The sequence below is a fragment of the Tursiops truncatus genome, chromosome 17 (assembly GCF_011762595.2).
Source record: "Tursiops truncatus isolate mTurTru1 chromosome 17, mTurTru1.mat.Y, whole genome shotgun sequence".
NCBI classification, from domain to species: domain Eukaryota; kingdom Metazoa; phylum Chordata; class Mammalia; order Artiodactyla; family Delphinidae; genus Tursiops; species Tursiops truncatus.
In genome coordinates this window covers 42,765,371-42,789,525 of record NC_047050.1, presented here as the reverse complement: position 1 = coordinate 42,789,525, position 24,155 = coordinate 42,765,371, and the positions used below count along the sequence as shown (strand labels likewise).

Here is a 24,155-nt window from a genome sequence, read left to right as displayed (position 1 = left end):
ACAAAATAAGGTAAGGTTCTCAAGTTTGATTTTTTTTCTTTTCCTAACTAGGAGTTGAATAAGAAAATTGGAAGGCCATGCATGCTTAAAAATATATGAAAGAAATGATTTTTTCAGACCAATGTCTTTATGAAAAGAATGGGTAAAAGGATAAAGAATTTTTAGTTTGTAATCAAAACTCAGTTTTTCCCTACATTCAAAATCTAGGACAGAATAAGAAACAAATTGGCACCTAGAGACAGTAAGCCCTTAGAGGAAAGTAATACTTGCTAACATTTATAAACCATTAACTATGTGCAAGACAATGTTCTAAGTGCTTTTCACATCTAGCAATCATTTATTCCTCCCAACAATTCAAATTATTATGCGTAATTTACAGATAAGGAAACTAAAGTACAGAGAACTTAAGTATTTTGCCCAAGATCACCCAGTGGACCTTGGATCTGGACCCAGACACTTTAGTTCCAGAATCTTTGTTCTTTTTTTTTTTTGGCCACTCGGCTTATGGGATCTTAGTTCCCCAATGACCAGTGGACCACTGGATGGCCAGGGAATTCCCAGAATCTTTGCTCTTAACAACTAGGCTATACTGCCTCTCTGTACTTCACTTTTCTCTTTCTGTTTGTTACTTTCTCAACAAGGTATTGTAGCTTTCAGGAAACGAGTCATACTTTTTAAATAATGGTTTTTACTGTGACTCTCATTGGGGGAAATACTTCTATTTGGGGAGAATAATTCATAAAAAGATGATCATAGGCCATCAGTTCATATTTACTGTCCTTTTTTTTATTTTTATAGCTTGAACATTTTTTAATACTGAGCAATAAACATCAAACACGCTGATTGCTAGGCATAGTTCTTCGTTTCCAGGAAAAAAAAAAGCTTCCCCTCCCTCCTTTTTAAATATAAGAGTATTTAATAGGAAAAGAGAAATAGGCTAATAAAATTTCTACCACCAAATAAAGTGACAGGACAAAAATGACTTCAGTATTCTTCCAATTTGCAAATGTTTTCCATTTACTTTAAAAGCACGTCTTATTGACAGATTCCTTCTCCACCTCTTACTTTTTTGAAGCCCAAGGAATGCTAGCATTTCAAACTCTTTATTTATTTTTATTTCAAAAATCTCATTTGCTTTTTAAGTTTTGTCCACAAATTCTGCTTCAGCAGACTATTTACTAATGAAGTAGAAAGTGAGTTCTCTTACTGCACCATAGACTAAGTGATGAATCAATTTCACAAGCAGGCCAGAAGCAGAAGCAGGTCACAGGGCTGGCTAGCACAGCAGACAGTGTGGACCTGGATCCCCAAGAGTTACATCTGTGATGCCAGCAGGGACTTCCGGTTGTCTCCTGAGACCTCTCCTTCCCTTCTTCCTTAGCAAATGAGTCCCAATTTCCCCTTTAACGAGGAATAGCTACGTGGTACAATTCTGGACTCTGGGATGTTGGCAGCACAGTGTGCAGGGTGTGGGTTCCAAGAAACATCCTCCTCTGCTCTGTTTTGGTTCCTTCCTCTTCCTCCGGCTGGACTGGGGACAAGATGCTTGAAGCATGTGCAGCCATCTTGAACCATGAAGGAAAAGCAAGTGCTGGGAACAGTAGAGCAGCAGGAAGCAAGAAGACACCTGGGCCCTCATGACTTCGTAGAGACACATACAATCCTAGACCACCTACCTTCAGATTATTCTCATGTATGATAGGAAAAGAAGCTTGTTTTGCCTAAGCTGCTGTTATTTTGTATTTTCTATCACTCACATCTGAACCTAATCCTAATGGACACAGAGCTCCAGTAGCTCTGGCAGTATTTCTTGTTGGGATTCTTCATCAAAGATTCATATACAGTTTACAGGCGTCTATAAACTTCTTGAAATTGTATGTTAAATCTTGTGTGCATTCATGCACTTCTCAGGGAGAAGAGGCGCACGGCAACTCATTTACCTTTTCAGACCCTCAGCTTTCTTACCTGTAGTTAGGGGAGAACACATTCACTTCTGTAGTTGACTTCAGGAGTAGATGTAATCTGCACAGTTAGGAGCATGGTGATAGTGCCCAGCATGACAGGCGCCCCTCTTATTTCCAAAATTTTGTAAACAGTCTTACCATATTTCCTATGGAGCTTAAATCTAGCTGCCATCTATGATTTCTCTTACTCCCTCTCATTAAATTACCATATTAGTTGTCAAGAACATAGATTATTTCTCTACAATGTCTCCTGCATTCCTTTATTTTTCTCCACACCAGTTACTACCTCCCCTCTCCTCACCTACCCCACCCCCACCCCCAGTTTACAGCCTTTGTCATCTCTTCTCTGAGACCCCTGACAGGTCTTCTCATTTTTTTTAAAAAATTAATTTATTATTATTTTTTGCCATACCATGCGGCTTGTGGGATCTTAGTTCCCTGACCAGGGACTGAACCGGGGCCCTGGCATTGAAAGCGCTAAGTCCTAACCACTGGACTGCCAGGGAATTCCCAGGTCTTCTCAATTTTGGTCTCTTCTTACTCCATTCCACTCTCTACCAGACTATCAGATTAATTTACCTCAAGTCCTGGACTGCCAATGGTTCTCTAATGCCCATCAAATGAAATACAAACTCCATATTCTAAAAAGTAGTCAAGGTAGTACAACACGGAAGAAAACTTGTGGATTCATAAAAACCTAGACTTGAGTCTCGGTTTTACCTCCTTACTTGCTTTATGATCTTGGAAAGATTATGTACTTCTCAGACCTAAGTAACCTTAGCTCTAAAGTAGAGATAACAGTACCAAGTGCACAGGGTTACAGAGAAGATAGAAGAGACACGACATGTAAAAGGACAAGTTTGGAATGTGTTACCTTCTTTCCCTCCATAGAATGGTCGTACTAAAAACCCAGGTCTGCAGCTTATCACTTATCCACTAACCCCTTACTTGTATAACCTGTGCTGGTCAAACCAGATTATTTGCTACCTCCCAAGCATAAGTTCTGTCTTCTCTTATTCAATTCTGAAATTTTGTTCAGACTGATTTTTTTCATCATATGCCCTTTCCCCTCATTTTATATGTTGAAATCCCATATGGCCTTCAAGGATCCTCTCAATTGCCATCTCCTCTGTGAAGCCTTTTCCTAATGTTTCCAGTCAGATGTAAACTCTCCTTGTTTAAAAGGCATGTTCGTTATGTGTCTCCTATATCACTTCGCAGTTCTGCCTTGCCTTACTTTGTGTAATTGTTATTCCTCCTAAAAGACTATAGGTGCCTCCATATATACAATGGAATATTACTCAGCCCTAAAAAGAAGCGAAATTGAGTTATTTGTAGTGAGGTGGATGGGTCTAGAGTCTGTCATACAGAGTGAAGTAAGTCAGAAAGAGAAAAACAAATATCGTATGCTAACATATATATATGGAATCTAAGAAAAAAAAAAAAGGTTCTGAAAAACCTAGGGGCAGGACAGGAATAAAGACGCAGACATGGGGAATGGACTTGAGAACATGGGGAGGGGGAAGGATAAGCTGGGATGAAGTGAGAGAGTGGCATGGACGCATATACACTACCAAATGTAAAATAGGTAGCTAGTGGGAAGCAGCCGCATAGCACAGGGAGATCAGCTCGGTGCTTTGTGACCACCTAGAGGGGTGGGATAGGGAGGGTGGGAGGGGGACAAAAGAGGGAGGGGATATGGGGATATAAATATACGTATAGCTGATTCACTTTGTTATACAGCAGCAATTAACACACCATTGTAAAGCAATTATACTCCAATAAAGATGTTAAAAAAAAAAGACTATAGGTGCCTTGAGAGCAGAACTAGAGTCCTCTCCCACTCTGTATGTCTTATGGCCCTAGCACAGGTCCTTTTATCAGTATTTACTGAATTAACCTCAAAATTCTCAGGCGGAGCTCTTTTTAATATATTTCTAGATCCTTTTTAAAAAATACTTTTACAATACTATGAAGACAATATTTAAAAGTGTATCCAGGGAATACTCTTATTTTACGTTCCCCTTCATTGTCCAAAAAAGGAGGCAATGGCTTCTGGATGCAAAACACTTAGCAGTCAATCCAGCACTGTTACCCATCATTCAAAACCATTTATTATTGTGTCCAGTGGGTACACAGGACTTTTTCTTTCCTTTATTTCCTAAGAGTCAGGCTCTGCCTCTTACTTCCTCAAAGGCCGCAAGACTTCTTCTTTTCTGCATTTCAGCAACAATGAATTTCATATCTGGCTTTAAGCACCACTCCTAAAGATGATGGATAGGAGCAAAGCCTTCTGGGACACATTAGTACAGCTGCCAGTGGGCAGGAGGTGCTTATAAAATAAAAAGGCTCAGGATTCTGGGAACATATGTGCAGCTATAAGTGAACCGCCCAACACAGCTGAAAAGAAACACCCAAGAACTCTTCCTTTTATTCTTTTTAAGTTGTGCATGGAAGAGGCAAATCATATTAGATTGCAAGTAATTCTCTGAAGGTTTCTTTTTCTGTAGTGTCACCATGTACTAATATCATAACCTTTACCTATCAGGTCCATGTGCTTTAGAATCACAGGAAGCTTGTAATGTCAAGTTTAAAGCAGCAAAATCTAGTTTTTAATTTATTGGGTAATACTGAGTATTACTCTCTGACTTGGAACATTTTTGCACATAATTACGAAAAAAGAATGAAATCCACACAACTATAAGATTTAATGAAACTTCACTTCAGTCTGTGGATAAGTACGTAAGATAAAATGTTATTAGAAAATCAAACAATTAAATCACTAAGCTACGGATATTAGGCATCACATTGTAAACTCAGTTTCAAGAACAGAAAATTATTTTATGTATAAAGCTCTCATATATCATTAGAACCAAGAGAGTATTTACAGAATCTGTGGAGTTGCTAATGTGTTACATAGTCACTGCATTAAAAAGGAAGCACTGACCAAGAAAGATACTTGGGGAAAAGAAAATATCTCATATGTATCTGTAAGACATAGAAACTTGCCTAATCTGTATTTTGAGAAGATGCCTGGGGAGGACAATGAGAAGATTTAAAAAAGTGATGTGAGGTTTATCTCTAGATGCAGATAGCCTGTGATGTGCAGAGAGAAACAGCTTTGACAGATATTTGCAAAAGAGAAAGCTGGAAAAACCACAGCAAAAAGGAGTAAATTTCTTTTAGTGAGGCAGTCTTTTTAGAGTCGCCTCCTCCTGTCAGTGGTGACTATTCTCCAAAACCACAGACCATATATAAAAGGCTTCCCTCTTGGAAGGGTAGAATACACTGTGAAGATCTTCAGATTTGGTCAGACAAGAAAGAAGCAGCTGACTGCATGAGGCCAGTACTGACCATGAGTTTGGCCAGGTTAGCCAGGGTGGCAAACAAGAGCACTAAGAGACACGATATAGGATGAATCCCTTCACGGGTATCTGCAAAGCTCACAATGACCCCTAATTCACAGTCATGCTGGTGAATGTGATTCCACCCCATGGCCTTAGCTAAATGGGCCAAGAGCACCTGACACTAAACTAGGTCAGTCAGGAATGTGGAATGGGACCAGAGGTTGGACTTGTAAATGTGACTCTGGGAGCTCTGGGAGTTGTCAGGGACTACCAGGTGGTCTGAGAAGCAGGGGAAAAAAAAAGCTAGTCTGTTGAAAAGGAAGAATAAGGCAAATATGGGGAAAGACGCAGAGAAAAGTAAAAGTAGGTAAATACTCCCCTGGATTCCTGTCTTCCACTCCTGGCCCTATCCTTTACTAAAGACCCAGCTGCATTTTGCCCTTGGCCTCTAGGACTCACCACTGTATCTTTTTTTTTTTTCCTCACATCTTTATTGGAGTATAAATGCTTTACAATGTTGTGTTAGTTTCTGCTTTACAACTAAGTGAATCAGCTATACATATACATACATGCCCATATGCCCTCCCTCTTCAGTCTCCCTCCCACCCTCCCTATCCCACCCCTCTAGGTGGTCACAAAGCACCGAGCTGATCTCCCTGTGCTATGCAGCAGCTTCCCACTAGCCATCCATTTTACATTTGGTAGTGTATATATGTCCATGCCACTCTCTCACTTCACCCCAAGTTCCCCTTCCCCTCTGGGCCCTCAAGTCCGTTCTCTACGTCTGAGTCTTTTTTCCTACCCTGCCATTAGGTTCATCAGTACTCCCTTTTTAAATTCCATATATATGTGTTAGCATATGGTATTTGTTTTCCCCACCGTATCTTGATACTAGCTCTCTCCTCTATTCTTCGCTAGGCCAGCTTCAGTGGGGTTTCTGCTACCTGCAACCTAGAGGACTGTAGCTGACATACTACCTTGGAGGCACTGACCATGACCATGTGGGAAGGTGGTGTCTTGTCTAGCAGCCATTTGTATCAGTGAAAGCATTCCATTAATCACATGCAGAGCCATCATTCTCAACAATTATTATGACATTAACAGACTACAAACACAAAAAGTGTCTTTCTAAGAAAACAGGGCTTTCTTGGTCTAACACAGTGGGATCGAGGTTCTTTGGTCAATTGAGAGGATGACGATGAGGATGATGATATGATGATAATGACAGCAGTTACAGAGCACTGTAATAATAATTTACTGAGCCTTTACTATGAATGACACTATGCCAGGTGCTTTATATACATTATCTTTACTCCTCCCAACTCTTCAAGGTAGTAAGAGTGGGATTTTGTTTGGAAAGGTTTGTGACATACTGCACAATAGAGCCGTCATTTGGGAGAGGTCAGCATGCTGGGCAGGCAGGTAGCCGCAAGAGGGTACTTAGCATGATGGATTCACCATGATTTAAGATCTGGCCATTGGTCTTGCAGTCTCAAGAAATTTCCATGGTGTCCTAGCACTGGCTAGATTTAGGAATGCTGAGTCATGTAACAAAGTTCACTAGAGACTGATATATAAACCAGATGCCAAGTTATTAATTTACCATAAGATGTATCACTGCCAAGCAGCCTGGATACTGATGCTGGCCTGAGAAGTGTATGAAACTCTCTGTAGACAGATTGCATCAGGAGTCAAACTATTAGAAGGTTGTTTGGGGGGTTAGATCATTTGAATGTTAGACACAGAGATCTGACAGCTGCTACATTCATCTTCATAAAGGGGATTTAGCTCCCAGGTGAACCAGACACTTAGGCACCATTTCTTTGAATGCTGCCAGGAGGGCTTCTTCCAACAAATGCTTCCATGACCATCCTAGGCTTCTAGAGCTCACCAGTTCTCCTTCTGAAGGAAACATTCTTTTTTTAGATATCTTTATACCCAAACCATCTTGTTTCTGGGAGTCCTTTTATTTATTTAATGTTATTTTGCATATCTTTGGTCTGATTCATTATTTCATGATTTAACAGTTTGAAGCAAAGGAATAATTTTATTTTCCTTCTTTCCACATTTCTCAACAGAGTCCCTCACTGTCACTTAAATGTGACAATACATCTACAAATGTATTGTAGATGTGTCCCATTTGTAGATGTGTCAAAACAATTCCATTGTTTTACAAATAAGGTAAAGAACGTAAGTTTTGGAGTCAGAAAGACCTGAGATGAAATTCTGGCTCTCCCACTTCTTATGATTCAAGAACACTTAATTTCTCTTTATAAGTTTCCCCACTCATAAAATGGGGATAATGCCCACCCCTCAGAATAGAACGAGATTTAATGGGGTTATGTATGCAAAGCACTTAGCACAGTGTTGGGGGTCAAACACAAAGACCATCCTAACACTTTGGAGGAAAAATAACACAGATCTCAACCATTTAGATTCTCCTTGGCTTCCAAGTATACGTTTTTTTTTGTTGTCTTCCAATGTGGTTTCACTTTGATTTTTATAGTCATATTAGTGTTACTTTAAAAACTAATATCCATGACTTTTAAACTGGATAAACAAAAATGAATTGGGCATGAGTGCACTGATTTCTTTGGCTTACCATTCTCTTTCTCCACCAGAAATAAACAAATGACACAGCTTGCTTTTGTCTTTTTCTTCCTGTTATCCTTGAGAAGATATCTTTTAAGGACTCTAGTCATATAAGAGTTCTGCACCTAATTCTGAAGCTTGAAAATGCCTTTTTAACTGAGAAAGTGCTATGAAATTATAGAGCTTTAGTAAAAAATTTATTCTTTTTTTGCCAATTAATTCAATTTACTCTTCAGATGTCAGAATTCCCCAAATTACATGATTCCTTCTATATAATGGGTCTATTCTAATATATATTCAGCTATTCTATCTCCTGAGTTTGCATATGCAATTATGTCCTCTCTTTTCCATTAGATTATAAACCTTACAAGAGTAGGGACAGATCTTCTATCTCTTTATATCTTCACTGTCTATAGTATCCTATATTGATATTGTAGTGTAGTATCCTATATTGATATTGGGAAGATATTCAACAATTACTTGTTGATGATAAATGCTATGAAGTAGAAATAAAAACAACAGATATATATGTTTATCTTCTCATTTGTTAACTATATTCACATTTTCTGAAGGTGTAGATCTGAATTTAAATATCTTGTTTAATTTTTCTAATGTAAGGTTTTTTGAACATGTGTTAATTTTTCCCTACATTACCTAAACATGCTCTTTCCCTTTTATTTGACTTTAACGCCAGTAATCTTATGTACACCCTAGATATTTCTTGCATTAGAGAAATTCCTGACTTTAGCTCCTGTATCTTTCCTTTTAATCCATACAGTTACGTTATCCTTCATTTCACTCCTTTAACTTTACTTCACAGCTATTTAAATTGCTTCAGTGATCCCAACCCAACATTTAGTGTTTATCTTGAATTGTAATGTTCAAGCTTTACACTCTTGAGATCCTTGGGGAAAGATGTTATTTAGTATGGGCTACTGTCACATACCTAACGAAGATACCTAAAAATTTAGTATGATACATAAATGAAAATAAATATAAAAACAAGAATAATACAGTATTGAGAGAACAAGAACAAGCACCATGTCAGATCTGTGTGAGAATTAAAATCTCCATTACCAATTCCACTACAACGGATGAATTAAAAATTTACAATCTGAGAACACGGGTATTTCCTAAATGGAATCCTCAGTAGGCAGTGTACACAACAGGATGAGGAGAGAGGAAAACTTACAGTATGTGCCAGACACAGTGCCAGAAATTTCTTATATTTCAGCTCATTTATATAGCACAACATTCCTTCTAGGTTGATGACATTACTCTAACTTACAGATCCTAATTTTTTTTTGTGGTACGCGGGCCTCTCACTGTTGTGGCCTCTCCCGTTGCGGAGCACAGTCTCCGGACGCGCAGGCTCAGCGGCCATGGCTCACGGGCCCAGCCGCTCCGCGGCATGTGGGATCTTCCCGGACCCGGGCATGAACCCGTGTCCCTTGCGTCGGCAGGTGGACTCTCAACCACTGCGCCACCAGGGAAGCCCAGATCCTAATTTTATTGACATCTAAATATACTATTAACACTTAAAATTTAATGTGATAAAACTGACCACAAAATAAGCTCCTTTGGTTTTCTGTGAACATTAATTTCAGGGTCTTTATTCTGAACCTATGGTTAGTTTAATATTATAGACATGTTTTCCACATTTTTCAGTATAATCGCAAAATAAATTCCATAAAGTCATTTGAGGAGCCTGTTTATAAATCCTAATATTAATTATGGAAAGAGATAAAAACAGATATATTTAAGGGTTCTGTAAGTGAACTCTATAAGGTCAGTTTCTTATGAACTAAATGGTCGTGAAGGAAAAAAATTAATCCAAGCTTGATTCTGTTTTTAGGACAAAAACCAAGGAGATGAACTTGTTTTTGTATTTAAGGACGAGCCTCTGCCTAGGGGGCAGTGGGCTTGGCAGAAGAGTCAATGATCTCACCAAGAGTCTGTGTAATGTAATGACATTAGACTGCCTGTTTATAGTAGGTAATGCCACTGAAGCATAACACAGTGCATCCTGCCATAATTCAGTTTGTAAAACCAAATGCATTCAATAGTGCCATAAAATAATGACAAACAAGGTAATGCTTTTGAATTATACAGAATAGGAGCACAGACATCCATGTACTCATTGATCCATTCAATATACTGAGCACCTCCACTGCAATGGATACTATACGGAGCATAATGAAAATTAGATGTGATCATTTCCTTTGGAAACCTACAGTCTAGGAGGGAGACAAGATATGGATAATTAAAATGTGAGGAATAGGTGAGAAACAGCATAAAGGTGGTGCCATGAAGTGTTACAGAACTTCAGAGAAAGGCAGTATCATGTTTGGAGATGGTGTCCAGGAAAGGCTTCATGGAATAGATGGCACTGGAGCTGTCTGGATGTGTGGATAGGATTTCAGCAGAAAAGGGAGACTCAAATGAAGAGGGCGTGGTACGGATGTGGGAGACCACAGGCTGGTTCGGGAATGCTGAATAGGCCAGTTTGATTAGAGCATAGATCACGCAGAAGGGAAGGAAAGGCAAAGCTGGGTCGGGAGGTTCTGCAGGGCCCTCAAGGTCAGTCTAGCAGTGATAGGACCGCTGAAGGTTTTTCTCAGGGAATGACACAATCCACCTGTTCCTTTAAGAAGTTAGCAGGATAGGTTGGAAGGAGAAGAGATTGAAGGCTAGAATTTCACTTAGGAGGCTTTTTAGTGGTCCAGGCATTTGCCTGTGAAGAAGTGGAGGGAAGGAAATTAACACTTATTAAGAGCTCACTATGTGTAAGGCACTTATTTGTTTTAGCGATAATATTTCACTTAAATCTCGTGACAACTCTGCAAGGTAAATAGCATTAACTCCGGTGTTCAGTTGAGGAAATTAAGGCTCTAAGAGACCAGCAGTTTGCCTATGGTCACTGAGTTAGTAAAATACAAAGGGGGAGGGGAACAGGAGTCAGCAGTTGAGACTTTAATGTCTACATTATCTACACTATACCGTGTTGATAAAGGGCTTTCTTTTTATAGGTTCCCTGCTATTCAGGATTGGTACTTCAATATTTTAGCGGTGCCTGCAGTACAGACCTAGAGATAATCACATAGAGCAGGAAAATGATTCTGACAACAGAGAGGTTTAATGCTGAATGCTTGAATGCTGAAAACAGGGAAATTCTTCTGCCCCAAACAACCAGAGAAACTTGCCTGCTAGACAGACAGCTTCTGATGAGTAGACAGTGTCTTATCTGGCTCTGAATCCCCAGGAGTATGCTCAGGGTCTGGCACTGCAAGCACTCAAGGAAAGAGCTGTCATACTTCTACAGATGAGGTCACCCCAACCCTTGGGACAAATTCTGCTCCTAGCTGGGGGAATATAAGCTTAGGCTGGGAGCTCAGTAGCATGGCAACTTTCTGCCAGTCCTGCTCTGTTCTTCCATCCCAGCTGTCAATTCTGGGTGTTCTTCCTTACCACTGGGATCAAGGTTTCCCCTTCAGCTTAGAGTAGGTACAACCCTGTCTTGCTTCGTAGGCCAGCACCCTTGTCTTTGAACTCTGCCATGTATCAGCTCCTCTTTCCAACAAGATATGAAATGTCGCAGGACCTCTCTGATACCAGCTCTTTGCTTGTTGAAACCTGCCAGGCTTCCTTCACGCAATGCTTATGTGCCAAGTCTACTGTATAGGCCCCTCGGACTATCCCAGATCTCCTAGACTGCTCCAGCTGGTCTGTAGAGCTGTTAGACCCCAGCTCTCCCTGATCTAGCCTATGCTTCTGCCTGATGAAAAGACTTTTGACGATAATCACTGTAATAGTCCTGGTAGTACACAGACTTACACAGCACTCACCATGTGCCAGGCATTGTTCTGTGTGTCTTATAAATATTAATTCCTATAAGCATGACATTATTAGTGGCCTCATTTTACTAATGAAAGAAAAGCAAAACAGAAAACCTGAGGCTGAGAGATTAAGTTACTTATTGAAGGTGACACAGTTTGCGAATGGCAGAGCCAGAATTTGAACCCAGGCATTCTGGCTATAGTTCATTCTCTTAACCACTATGCTCTCCTGCCTCTCCGGTGGCAGTGAGAAGATGAACATGTCACTAGTGAATGTACTTACTACCTTAAATGCTCTGTTTAATACAACTGGCATAATACTACCAACCAATAGTTATCAGGCTTATGTTAACTAACATGTAACTATAAATCTGAATCCCAAAATCAGTTATAAAGAAGCCTTTACATAATGCTGAAACTTTGATATATGAGTATTTTCTTTCTTTTTTTTTTTTTTTGCGGTACGCGGGCCTCTCACTGTTGTGGCCTCTCCCGTTGCAGAGCACAGGCTCCGGACGCGCAGGCTCAGCAGCCATGGCTCACGGCCCCAACCGCTCCGCGGCATGTGGGATCCTCCCGGACCGGGGCACAAACCCGTGTCCCCTGCATCGGTAGGCGGACTCTCAACCACTGTGTCACCAGGGCAGCCCAAGTATTTTCATTTTGACTGAAAATACTACAGATGTTCTACATTTAGGCAAGTCTAACAAGACAGCAGGATTCAAAGACAATGCCAGTTTATTTAGCAAAAATAATCCAAGAATACTGGGAGAGAAGATAATCATGAATATGACCTTGACAGAAGCGGAAGCAAATGTGAGGATTTAAGAATCAAAGCAGAGTTGCTAAGAGGGTAGATCTTAAAAGTTCTCATCACAAGAAAAAAAAAAACAAAAGAAGGTAGATACTGTTGACATCTTGTCAAACTGGATAGTTCCGCATACTCTAGTTCACTTGACAAAATGATGACACATTTCATTGTTATCAATTCAGAAGGTGAACATCTGACTATATTATAACCAGGAATTTAAACAAGAATTAAATAAGCATATAATAATACCAATGTTAATATGTACTGTGGTCTCCTCTGATTTGTATTATTATTCTGAGTTGTTAAGTGTAGAGCAGTCATTAAAAAAACTGGCTCATATTTCTATACCAGGGGCTGGAGATAAGTGATCAAGACATACAAGAGAGGTAGGCAGTGCAGAGATCAGAGGTCCTTACAAGCCATAGTAAGATACCGAATTCTGTTAGTCTTAAAGGGAGCCACCATCAGGTTTTAAGTTAGGGGAGTGACATAACCTAACCTACATTTTCAAAAGATCACTCTAGCTGTTGTTTGGGAAATGCATTACAAGGAGTCAAGGATGGAATCATAGAGACCAATTAGGAAGCTACTGTAGTAGGGAACAGAAGATGGTAGCTTGAACTCAAGTTGTACCAGTAGAAACAGAAAGAAGTAGATGGAATAGGGACATATTTGGAGGTAGAGCTGACACGACTTATTGATGAATCAGATGTGAGCAGTTAGGGAAAAAGAGCAATCAGGAATGACTTCCAGTGGATGGTTATGTGATCTAGTAACAGGTGGACAACTAAGAGAAAAACAAATTTTAGGAGAAATTCAGATCCGTAGAATATTAATAAGTAGAATAATAATATAGTGCTATCCACACTCAGGGAAATGACAAGCAAAAAACTTTCCACAAAATCATACAGAATATGATCACTGGTTAGATGGTTTTCCTATCAGCCTACCACGAGGCCCAAGACCATTTTCAGCTCGGGAAATGAAATGAAAATTAAGTCATCCTTTCTGGCCCTTATGGGGACATATCTCATTTCATAGAACAGTTCTAAAAATGCTGAAGAGTGTGAGCACATGGTAGGTCCTCAGAAAATGTGTGTTGAACTCAATGACACCTGTTTGTCCCATTACTACCTGGAGACTATGTAAGCTACCTGTAACAGGTTGAAGAGTAGAATTAAGAACTCTCAGGATTGCCATGTACCATGAATCTGAATGACATTATTCTCTTATTATACAATTTCTAGTATGTGTGTGTCTCGTGTGTGTGTGTATGTGTACATATGTATGTGTCTGTATACGCACATACATGTGTATTTCTCTCTGATACAACTTATGGAGAAGATAGGTATGCTCCCAACATTTTTATTATGATCAAATCAGCACTTTCCCACACTGTCTTTTATTTTGAAATGAAGAGCCATTCCATACCTGTAGCATATCACCAAGGTCTGCTGTGCTAATATCTGGATCCTCTGTGGTGTTGAAGGGCACAGGAGTTATGTGTACAAGGGTGAGCACTCTAGGTTCTGGATATCTCCATAACATCATCCCTGGGCTATCTTCAGTTTCATTGTAAAACAAGACTTCATAGACACCAGGCATTTTCAAAGCTTCTGTTAAACGAAAGTGTAATTAATTGTATGCTTTCGAAGGGGAACATGTTGGTTTATTACACAAGAAAAAATTATGAGTATAAAAGAAAAGAATATAAAGAAGCTGGTTGATCATGTTTACATGGTTTAAGACAGGAACAAATCAAAAATTTTCCCTTAAGAGAGACTGAATGGCAATGTACTATTTTTGTACTGCAGGTATTGACTTACTTTTCAAGTGATCTTGATGTGTTATTATTTACTGAATATGCAGGTAAAATAAACAAACACACACACAATCACACTGAAGCTATCGTTACTTACCAGCATCCTGTATATACTGAAACAGACCTGTCCGTAGGTCATCTGAACTTTGTTCACTTTTAAATATCTGATTTTTTTCCATAGGAGATGGAATTTGCGGCACTGTTTCAGAAACTTGCACTTCAAAATTTCCCTCCTCTTTAAGGTATCCATTGAGTAATTCATGTAGAAGAACTAGGCAATTCAAATGTTCTTGACCCCAGAAAACCTTTAAAATCATATGAAAAATTTTACTGGCTTTAACACAAACACTTCATGAGAATAATTAGGTACAATCATATTTGAATTAGTTCAAGGCTGTAATTACATTTAATTTAACTATTGATAATAATTAAACTATAATTTTTAAGAAGCAATTGACCTATGGGATGAAATTCTATTCTTGGGTAAATACATAAAAACAAGAAAATCAAGTATATCATATATTGTGTGGATAGCAATCAATTTTAAATGCTGAATTGATAATGAAATTATGTTTATGTGAGGTAATGTTTATGAATTAACTTAGCTAAGAGGGAAAAGAATATCCATTATAGTCTGAGAGACTATATGAAGATCCTTCTAGGCCAAAATGTTAATAATATTGTAGAACAGCTTCTACATTTTGTCATGAGGTTACATGAACACATCTTGATTATAGGGTTCCTTTCTTTGCACTTTCACTCTTCAGAAAAAAAAAAGACGCTCAATGAACCTGAACTTAAAAGGCTCCCAACTTCAGTGTTTAGTGAGAAAGTGCCAACAAACAGTATTTCACAGCCCTTCAGAACCAACTGTACAGGAGCTACGGTACAGTTTCAGAACAAACTCTTGGTGTTATATCTAACAGAGAGGATCAAGTTCCCTTTTTCTGCATGTGAAGAATATTAGTCTATAATGGAAGTATGACCAGTAGGTAATAATGATTAATGTCAGAGACCATAAATTTTCAAAATATTAATTTCTCTGAATGTATTGGATAAAGGCAATACAACCGTAATTTCTAAGAGGACCAGCTAATACGGCAAAGAAGAAAAGAATATACAGACGTAGAAAAGAATAAGCCTATGCTTTGTGGGCAAGTTTGAAACCCTCAGTTTAAGTCCTACTCTCTGGAATTAAGGCATCTCAGAAATAAAAGTAAGAGGTATGATACAAAGTCTATTTTTTTCTCATCAATCTTATTTTTATTGAATCCTGAAAAACAGAGATAGGTGAAAAGTCAAGTTGGGGAGTCAAACACTGTGCTCCAGGTTTTAAAATATCAAGAGAGTTTATAATGTAGAGATGATATACTTTGTCTTTGCTCTTATTGTTGTTTTTAATGTGGAGCTACTTTGCTGTCTTGGAAAAATGGTAATACAATTACTATTCTTGATAAAACAACACAAAATCACATGCTGAGTAAATCTATGAAAATTTATAACAGATACTGAAAATCTCAAAACCAATCAATGTAAAGCAATAAGTTAGTGGGCTCCCCTACATCTACCTCTGTGTCACTAAGAAAACTGGTGAAAAAGGTGAGGCAAGACAACTTTTAGATGAAGACAAATTCATATTTAATATGCCTCCACTATTAACAAATTAGTCATTGCCATTTTCTATAACTCTGAATTCCTCAAGTTTTTAGATTTGTGTCAAATTTGGGGAACATCAAATCATATAAAGGATACACATTCAGGATAGCTTCAAGATGGCAGAGGAGTAAGATGTGGAGATCACCTTCCTCCCCACAACTACATCAAAAATACATGTACATGTGGAACAACTACAGAACACCTACTGAACGCTGGCAGAAGAACTCAGACTTCCCACAAGGCAAGAAACTCCCCACATACCTGGGTAGGGCAAAAGAAAAAAGAAAAAAAACAGAGACAAAAGAATAGGGATGAGACCTGCACCTCTGGGAGGGAGCTGTGAAGGAGGAAAAGTTTCCACAAACTAGGAAGCCCCTTCACTGGCAAAGACGGGGGGTGGTGGTGGGGAAGCTTTGGAGCCACGGAGGAGAGCGCAGCAACAGGGATGCAGAGGGCAAAGCTGAGAGATTCCCGCACAGAGGATCGGTGCCGACCAGCACTCACCAACCCGAGAGGCTTTTCTGCTCACCCGCCGGGGCGGGCGGGGAATGGGAACTGAGGCTCAGGCTTCGGAGGTCAGATCCCAGGGAGAGGACTGGGGTTGGTTGCGTGAACACAGCCTGAAGGGGGCTAGTGCGCCACAGCTAGCCGGGAGGGAGTCTGGGAAAATGACTGGAACTGCCTGAGAGGCAAGAGACCACTGTTTAGGGGTGCACAAGGAGAGGGGATTCAGAACACTGCCTAAACGAGCTCCAGAGATGGGAGCAAGCCGCAGCTAACAGCCCGGACCCCAGAGACGGGCATGAAATGCTAAGGCTGCTGCCGCCACCACCAAGAAGCCTGTGTGCAAGCACAGGTCACTGTGCACACCTCCCCTCCTGGGAGCCTGTGCAGCCCACCACTGCCAGGATCCTGTGATCCAGGGACAACTTCCCCGGGAGAACGCACGGCGCGCCTCAGGCTGGTGCAACCTCACTCCGGCTTCTGCCGCCACAGGCTTGCCCCGCATTCCGTACCCGTCCCTCCCCCTGGCCTGAGTGAGCCAGAGCCCCCTAATCAGCTGCTCCTTTAACCCCGTCCTGTCTGAGCGAAGAACACGCAGAGGTGGGGCCAAATCCAAAGCTGAAACCCAGGAGCTGTTCGAACAAGGAAGAGAAAGGGAAATTTTTCCCAGCAGCCTTAGGAGCAGTGGATTAAATCCCCACAATCAACTTGATGTACCCTGCATCTGCGGAATACCTGGATAGACAACGAATCATCCCAAAATGGAGGTGGTGGACTTTGGGATCAACTGTAGACTTCGCGTTTGTTTTCTGCATCTAATTTGTTTCTGGTTTTATGTTTATCTTAGTTTGGTATTTACAGCTTATTATCATTGGTAGATTTGTTTATTGATTTGGTTGTTCTCTTCCTTTTTAAAAATTTTTAATGTATATATATATATTTTTTTTCCTTTTTCTCCTTTTGTGAGTGTGTATGTGTATGCTTCTTTGTGTGACTTTGCCTGTATAGCTTTACTTTTACCATTTGTCTTAGGGTTCTGTCCGTCCTTTTTTTTTCTTGTATAGTTTTTAGAGCTTGTTATAATTGGTGGATTTGTTTTTGCATTTGGTTGCTCTCTCTTCCGTTTTTTTTTTTACTACTTTAACATTTTTTTATATATAATAATATATATTTTTTATTTTAATAACTTTATCTATTTTTCCTTCTTTCTTTCTTTCTTTCTCTCCCTTTTCTTCTGAGCGGGGGTGGCTGACAGAGTCATGGTGCTTCAGCAGGGTGTCAGGCCTGAGCCTCTGAGGTGAGAGAGCCAAGTTCAGGACATTGGTCCACCAGATACCTCCTGGCCCCATGTAATATCAAACAGCGAAAGCTCTCCCAGAGATCTCCATCTCAGCACTAAGACCCAGCTCCACTCAATGACCAGCACGCTAGAGTGCTGGACACCCTAAGCCAAACAACTAGCAAGACAGGAACACAACCCCACCCACTAGCAGAGAAGCTGCCTAAAATCATAGCAAGTTCAGAGACACTCCAAAACACACCACCGGATGTGGTCCTGCCCACCAGAAAGACAAGATCCAGCCTCATCCACCAGAACACAGGCACCAGTCCCTTCCACCAGGAAGCCTACACAACGCACTGAAACAAACTTAGCCACTGGGGCAGACACCAAAAACAACGGGAACTACGAACCTGCAGCCTGCAGAAAGGAGACCCCAAACACAGTAAATTAAGCAAAATGAGAAGACAGAGAAATACAGAGCAGATGAAGGCGCAAGTTAAAACCCACCAGACCAAACAAATGAAGAGGAAATAGGCAGCCTACCTGAAAAAGAATTCAGAATAATGATAGTAAAGATGATCCAAAATCTTAGAAATACAATGGAGAAAATACAAGAAACGTTTAACAAGGACGTAGAAGAACTAAAGAGCAAACAAACAATGATGAACAACACAATAAATGAAATTAAAAATACTCTAGATGGGATCAATAGCAGAATAACTGAGGCAGAAGAACGGATAAGTGACCTGGAAGATAAAATAGTGGAAATAACTACTGCAGAGCAGAATAAAGAAAAAAGAATGAAAAGAATTGAGGACAGTCTCAGAGACCTCTGTGACAACATTAAACACACCAACATTGGAATAATAGAGGTCCCAAAAGAAGAGAAAAAGAAAGGGACTGTGAAACTATTTGAACAGATTATAGTTGAAAACTTCCCTAATATGGGAAAGGAAATAGTTAATCAAGTCCAGGAAGAACAGAGAGTCCCATACAGGATAAATCCCAGGAGAAACATGCCAAGACACATATTAAGCAAAGTCCCAAAAATTAAATACAAACAAAAAATATTAAAAGCAGCAAGGGAAAAGCAACAAATAATATACAAGGGAATCCCCATAAGGTTAACAGCTGATCTTTGAGCAGAAACTCTGCAAGCCAGAAGGGAGTGGCAGGACATATTTAAAGTGATGAAAGAGAAAAACCTACAACCAAGATTACTCTACCCAGCAAGGGTCTCATTCAGATTCCATGGAGAAATTAAAAGCCTTACAGACAAGCAAAAGCTAAGAGAATTCAGCACCACCAAACCAGCTTTACAACAAATCCGAAAGGAACTTCTCTAGGCAGGAAACACAAGAGAAGGAAAAGACCTATGATAACAAACCCAAAACAATTAAAAAAATTAATAGGAACACACATATCAATAACTACCTAAAATGTAAATAGATTAAATGCTCCAACCAAAACACACAGACTGCGTGAAAAGATACAAAAACAAGACCTGTATATATGCTGTCTACAAGAGACCCACTTCAGACCTAGGGACACATATAGACTGAAAGTAAGGGGATGGAAAAAGATATTCCATGCAAATGGAAATGAAAGGAAGCTGGAGTAGCAATTCTCATATCAGACAAAATAGACTTTAAAATAAAGACTATTACAAGAGACAAAGAAGGACACTACATAATGATCAAGGGATCAATCCAAGAAGAAAATATAACAATTGTAAATATTTATTCAAACAACATAGGAGCACCTCAATACTTAAGGCAAATGCTAACAGGGATAAAAGGGGAAATTGACAGTAACACAATCATAGTAGGGGACTTTAACATCCAACTTTCACCAATGGACATATCATCCAAAAAGAAAATAAATAAGGAAACACAAGATTTAAATGATACATTAAATAAGATGGAATTAATTGATTATTAATTAATTTACAGGACATTCCATCCAAAAACAACACAATACACTTTCTTCTCAAGTGCTCATGGAACATTCTCCAGGATAGATCATATCTTGTGTCACAAATCCAGCCTTGGTAAATTTAAGAAAACTGAAATCATATCAAGTATGTTTTCAGACCACAACGTTATGAGACTAGATGTCAAGTACAGGAAAAATCTGTAAAAAATACAAACACATGGAGGTTAAACAATACAATACTAAATAACCAAGATCTCACTGAAGATATCAAAGAGAAAATAAAAAAATACTCAGAAACAAATGACAATGAAAGCACGACAAAACAAAATCTATGGGATGCAGCAAAAGCAGTTCTAAGAGGGAAGTTTATAGCAATACAATCCTCCCATAAGAAAGAAGAAACATCTCAAATAAACCACCTAACCTTACACCTAAAGCAATTAGAGAAGAAGAACAAAAAAACAGCAAAGATAGCAGAAGGAAAGAAATCATAAAGATCAGATCAGAAATAAATGAAATAGAAATGAAGGAAACAACAGCTAAGATCAATAAAACTAAAAGCTGGTTCTTGGAGAAGATAAACAAAATTGATAAACCACTAGCCAGACTCATCAAGAAAAAAAGGGAAAAGACTCAAATCAATAGAATGAGAAATGATAAAGGAGAAGTAACAACTAACACTGCAGAAATACAAAAGATCATGACGGATTACTACAAGCAACTCTATGCCAATAAAATGGACAACCTGGACGAAATGGACAAATTCTTACAAAAGCACAACCTGCTGAGACTGAACCAGGAAGAAATAGAAAATATAAAGAGACCAATCACAAGCACTGGAATTGACATGGTGATTAAAAATCTTCCAATAAACAAAAGCCCAGGACCAGAAGGATTCACAGGGGAATTCTATCAAACATTTAGAGGAGAGCTAACACTTAGCCTTCTCAAACTCTTCCAAAATACAGCAGAGGGAGGAACACTCCCAAACTCATTCTATGAGGCCACCATCACCCTGATACCAAAAGAAGACAAAGATGTCACAAAAAAACAAAACTACAGACAAATATCACTGATGAACACAAAGGCAAAAATCCTCAACAAAACAGTAACAAACAGAACCCAACAGCATGTTACTTTTTTTTTTATTTTTATTTTTGCTGTACGCGGGCCTCTCACTGTTGTGGCCTCTCCTGTTGCGGAGCACAGGCTCCGGACGGGCAGGCTCAGCGGCCATGGCTCACGGGCCCAGCCGCTCCACGGCATGTGGGATCTTCCCGGACCGGGGCACGAACCCATGTCCCCTGCATCGGCAGGCGGACTCTCAACCACCAGCATGTTACTTTTAACGTAACGTGATCATACACCATGATCAAGTGGGGTTTATCCCAGGAATACAAGGATTCTTCAATATATGGAAATCAATCAATGTAATAAACCACATAAACAAACTGAAGGAGAAAAACCATATGATCATCTCAATAGGTGCAGAAAATGCTTTCGACAAAATTCAACACCCATTTATGATAAAAGTTCTGCAGAAAGCAGGCATAGGGGGAACTTACCTTAACAAAATAAAGGTCATATATGACAAACCTAGAGCCAACATCGTTCTCAATGGTGAAAAACTGAAACCATTTCCACTAAGATCAGAAACAAGACAAGGTTGCCCACTCTCAGCACTATTATTCAACATAGTTTAGGAAGTTTTAACTACAGCAATCAGAGAAGAAAAAGAAATAAAAGGAATCCACATCAGAAAAGAAGAAGCAAAGCTGTCACTGTTTGCAGATGACATGATACGATACATAGAGAATCCTAAAGATGCTACCAGAAAACTACTAGAGCTAATCAATGAATTTGGTAAAGTAGCAGGATACAAAAATTAATGCACAGAAATCTCTTGCATTCCTATACACTAATGATGAAAAGTCTGAAAGAGAAATTAAGGAAACACTCCCATTTACCATTGCAACAAAAAGAATAAAATACCTAGGAATAAACCTACCTAAGGAGACAAAAGACTTGTACACAGAAAACTATAAGACACTGAGGAAAGAAATCAAAGATGATACAAACAGTTGGAGAGATATAATGTGCCTTGAATAGGAAGAATCAACATTGTGAAAATGACTATACTACACAAAGCAACCTACAAATTGAATGCAATCCCTATCAAACTACCAATGGCGAGGCCTGAACCAAGATGGCAGAGTAGAAGGACGTGCTCTCACTCCCTTTTGTGAGAACACCAGAATCACAACTAGGTGCTGCACAATCATCGACAGGAAGATACTTGAACTCAACAAAAAAGATACCCTACATCCAAAGACAAAGGAGAAGCCACACTGAGATGGTAGGAGGGGTGCAATCACAGCAAAATGAAATCCCATAACTGCTGGGTGGGTAACTCACAGACTGGAGAACAATTATACCACAAAAGTCCACCCACTGGAGTAAAGGTTCTGAGCCCCATGTCAGACTTCCCAACCTGGGGGTCTGGCAACAGGAGAAGGAATTCCTAGAGAATCAGACTTTGAAGGCTAGTGCGATTTCATCGCAGGACTTAGACAAGACTGGGGAAAACAGAGACTCCACTCTTGGGGGGCACACACAAAGTAGTGTGTGCATCAGGACCCAGAGGAAGGAGCAGTGACCACAGAGGAGACTGAACCAGACCTACCTGCTAGTGTTGGAGGGTCTCCTGCAGAGGTGGGGGGTGGCTGTGGCTCACCATGGGGACAAGGACACTGGCAGAAGAAGTTCTGGGAAGTACTCCTTGGCGTGAAGCATCCCAGAGTCTGCCATTAGCCCCACCAAAGAGCCCAGGTAGGCTCCAGTGTTGGGTTGCCTCAGGCCAAACAACCAAAAGGAAGGGAATCCAGCACCACCCATCAGGATTCAAGCAAATTAAAGATTTACTGAGCTCTGCCCACCAGAGCAACAGTCAGCTCTACCTACCACCAATCCCTCCCACCAGGAAACTTGCACAAGCCTCTTAGATAGCCTCATCCACCAGAGGGCAGACAGCAGAAGCAAGAAGAACTACAATCCTGCAGCCTGTGGAACAAAAAACACATTCACAGAAAGGTAGACAAGATGAAAACGCAGAGGGCTATGTACCAGATGAAGGAACAAGATAAAGCCCAGAAAAACAAATAAATTAAGTGGAGATAGGGAACCTTCCAGAAAAAGAATTCAGAATAACGACAGTGAAGATGATCCAGGACCTCGGAAAAGGATGGAGGCAAAGATCGAGAAGATGCAAGAAATGTTTAACAAAGACCTAGAAAAATTAAAGAACAAACAAACAGAGATGAACAATACAGTAACTGAAATGAAAACTACACTAGAAGGAATCAATAGCAGAATAACTGAGGCAGAAGAATGGATAAGTGACCTGGAAGACAGAATGGTGGAATACACTGCTGCGGAACAGAATAAAGAAAAAAGAATGAAAAGAAATGAAGACAGCCTAAGAGACCTCTGGGACAACATTAAACGCAACAACATTCGCATGATAGGGGTCACAGAAGAAGAGAGAGAGAAAGGAGCAGAGAAAATTTTGAAGAGATTATAGTCGAAAACTTCCCTAACATGGGAAAGGAAATAGCCACCCAAGTTGAGGAAGCGCAGTGAGTCCCATACAGGATAAACCCAAGGAGAAACACGTCAAGACACATAGTAATCAAATTGGCAAAAATTAAAGAGAAAGAAAATTATTGAAAGCAGCAAGGGAAAAATGACAAATAACATACAAGGGAACTCCCATAAGGTTAACAGCTGATTTCTCAGCAGAAAATCTACAAGACAGAAGGGAGTGGCAAGATACACTTAAAGTGATGAAAGGGAAGAACCTACAACCAAGAGTACTTTACCCGGCAAGGATCTCATTCAGATTCGATGGAGAAATCAAAAGCTTTACAGAGAAGCAAAAGCTAAGAGAATTCAGCACCACCAAACCAGCTCTACAACAAATGCTAAAGGAACTTCTTCTCTAAGTGGGAAACACTAGAGAAGAAAAGGACCCACAAAAACAAACCCAAAACAATTAAGGAAATGGTAATAGGAACAAACGTATCAATAATTACCTTAAATGTGAATGGATTAAATGCTCCAACCAAAAGACACAGGCTTGCTGAATGGATAAGAAAACAAGACCCATACATAGGCTATCTAAAAGAGACCCATTTCAGACCTAGGGACCCATACAGACTGAACGTGAGGGGATGGAAAAAGATATTCCATGCAAATGCAAATCAAAAGAAAAAAGCTGGAAGGCTTCCCTGGTGGTGCAGTGGTTGAGAGTCCGCCTGCCAATGCAGGGGACACGGGTTTGTGCCCTGGTCTGGGAAGATCCCACATGCCGTGGAGTGGCTGGTCCCATGAGCCATGGCCGCTGAGCA

General features: G+C 39.9%; 1 protein-coding gene across 4 annotated transcripts in view; it reads right to left on the bottom strand.

The window, feature by feature from the left end:
- The window catches only part of VPS13B (vacuolar protein sorting 13 homolog B), a 797,029-nt gene that overhangs the window by 131,444 nt on the left and 641,430 nt on the right, over positions 1-24,155 (bottom strand). For all 4 annotated transcript variants that reach the window (XM_033843006.2, XM_073794625.1, XM_073794626.1 and 1 more), the window contains 2 exons: positions 14,470-14,677; positions 13,982-14,166 (listed from right to left, as the gene is read on the bottom strand). In XM_033843006.2, the coding sequence (XP_033698897.1) occupies positions 13,982-14,166; positions 14,470-14,677 (393 nt within the window). The remainder of the gene's footprint in view (positions 1-13,981; positions 14,167-14,469; positions 14,678-24,155) is intronic.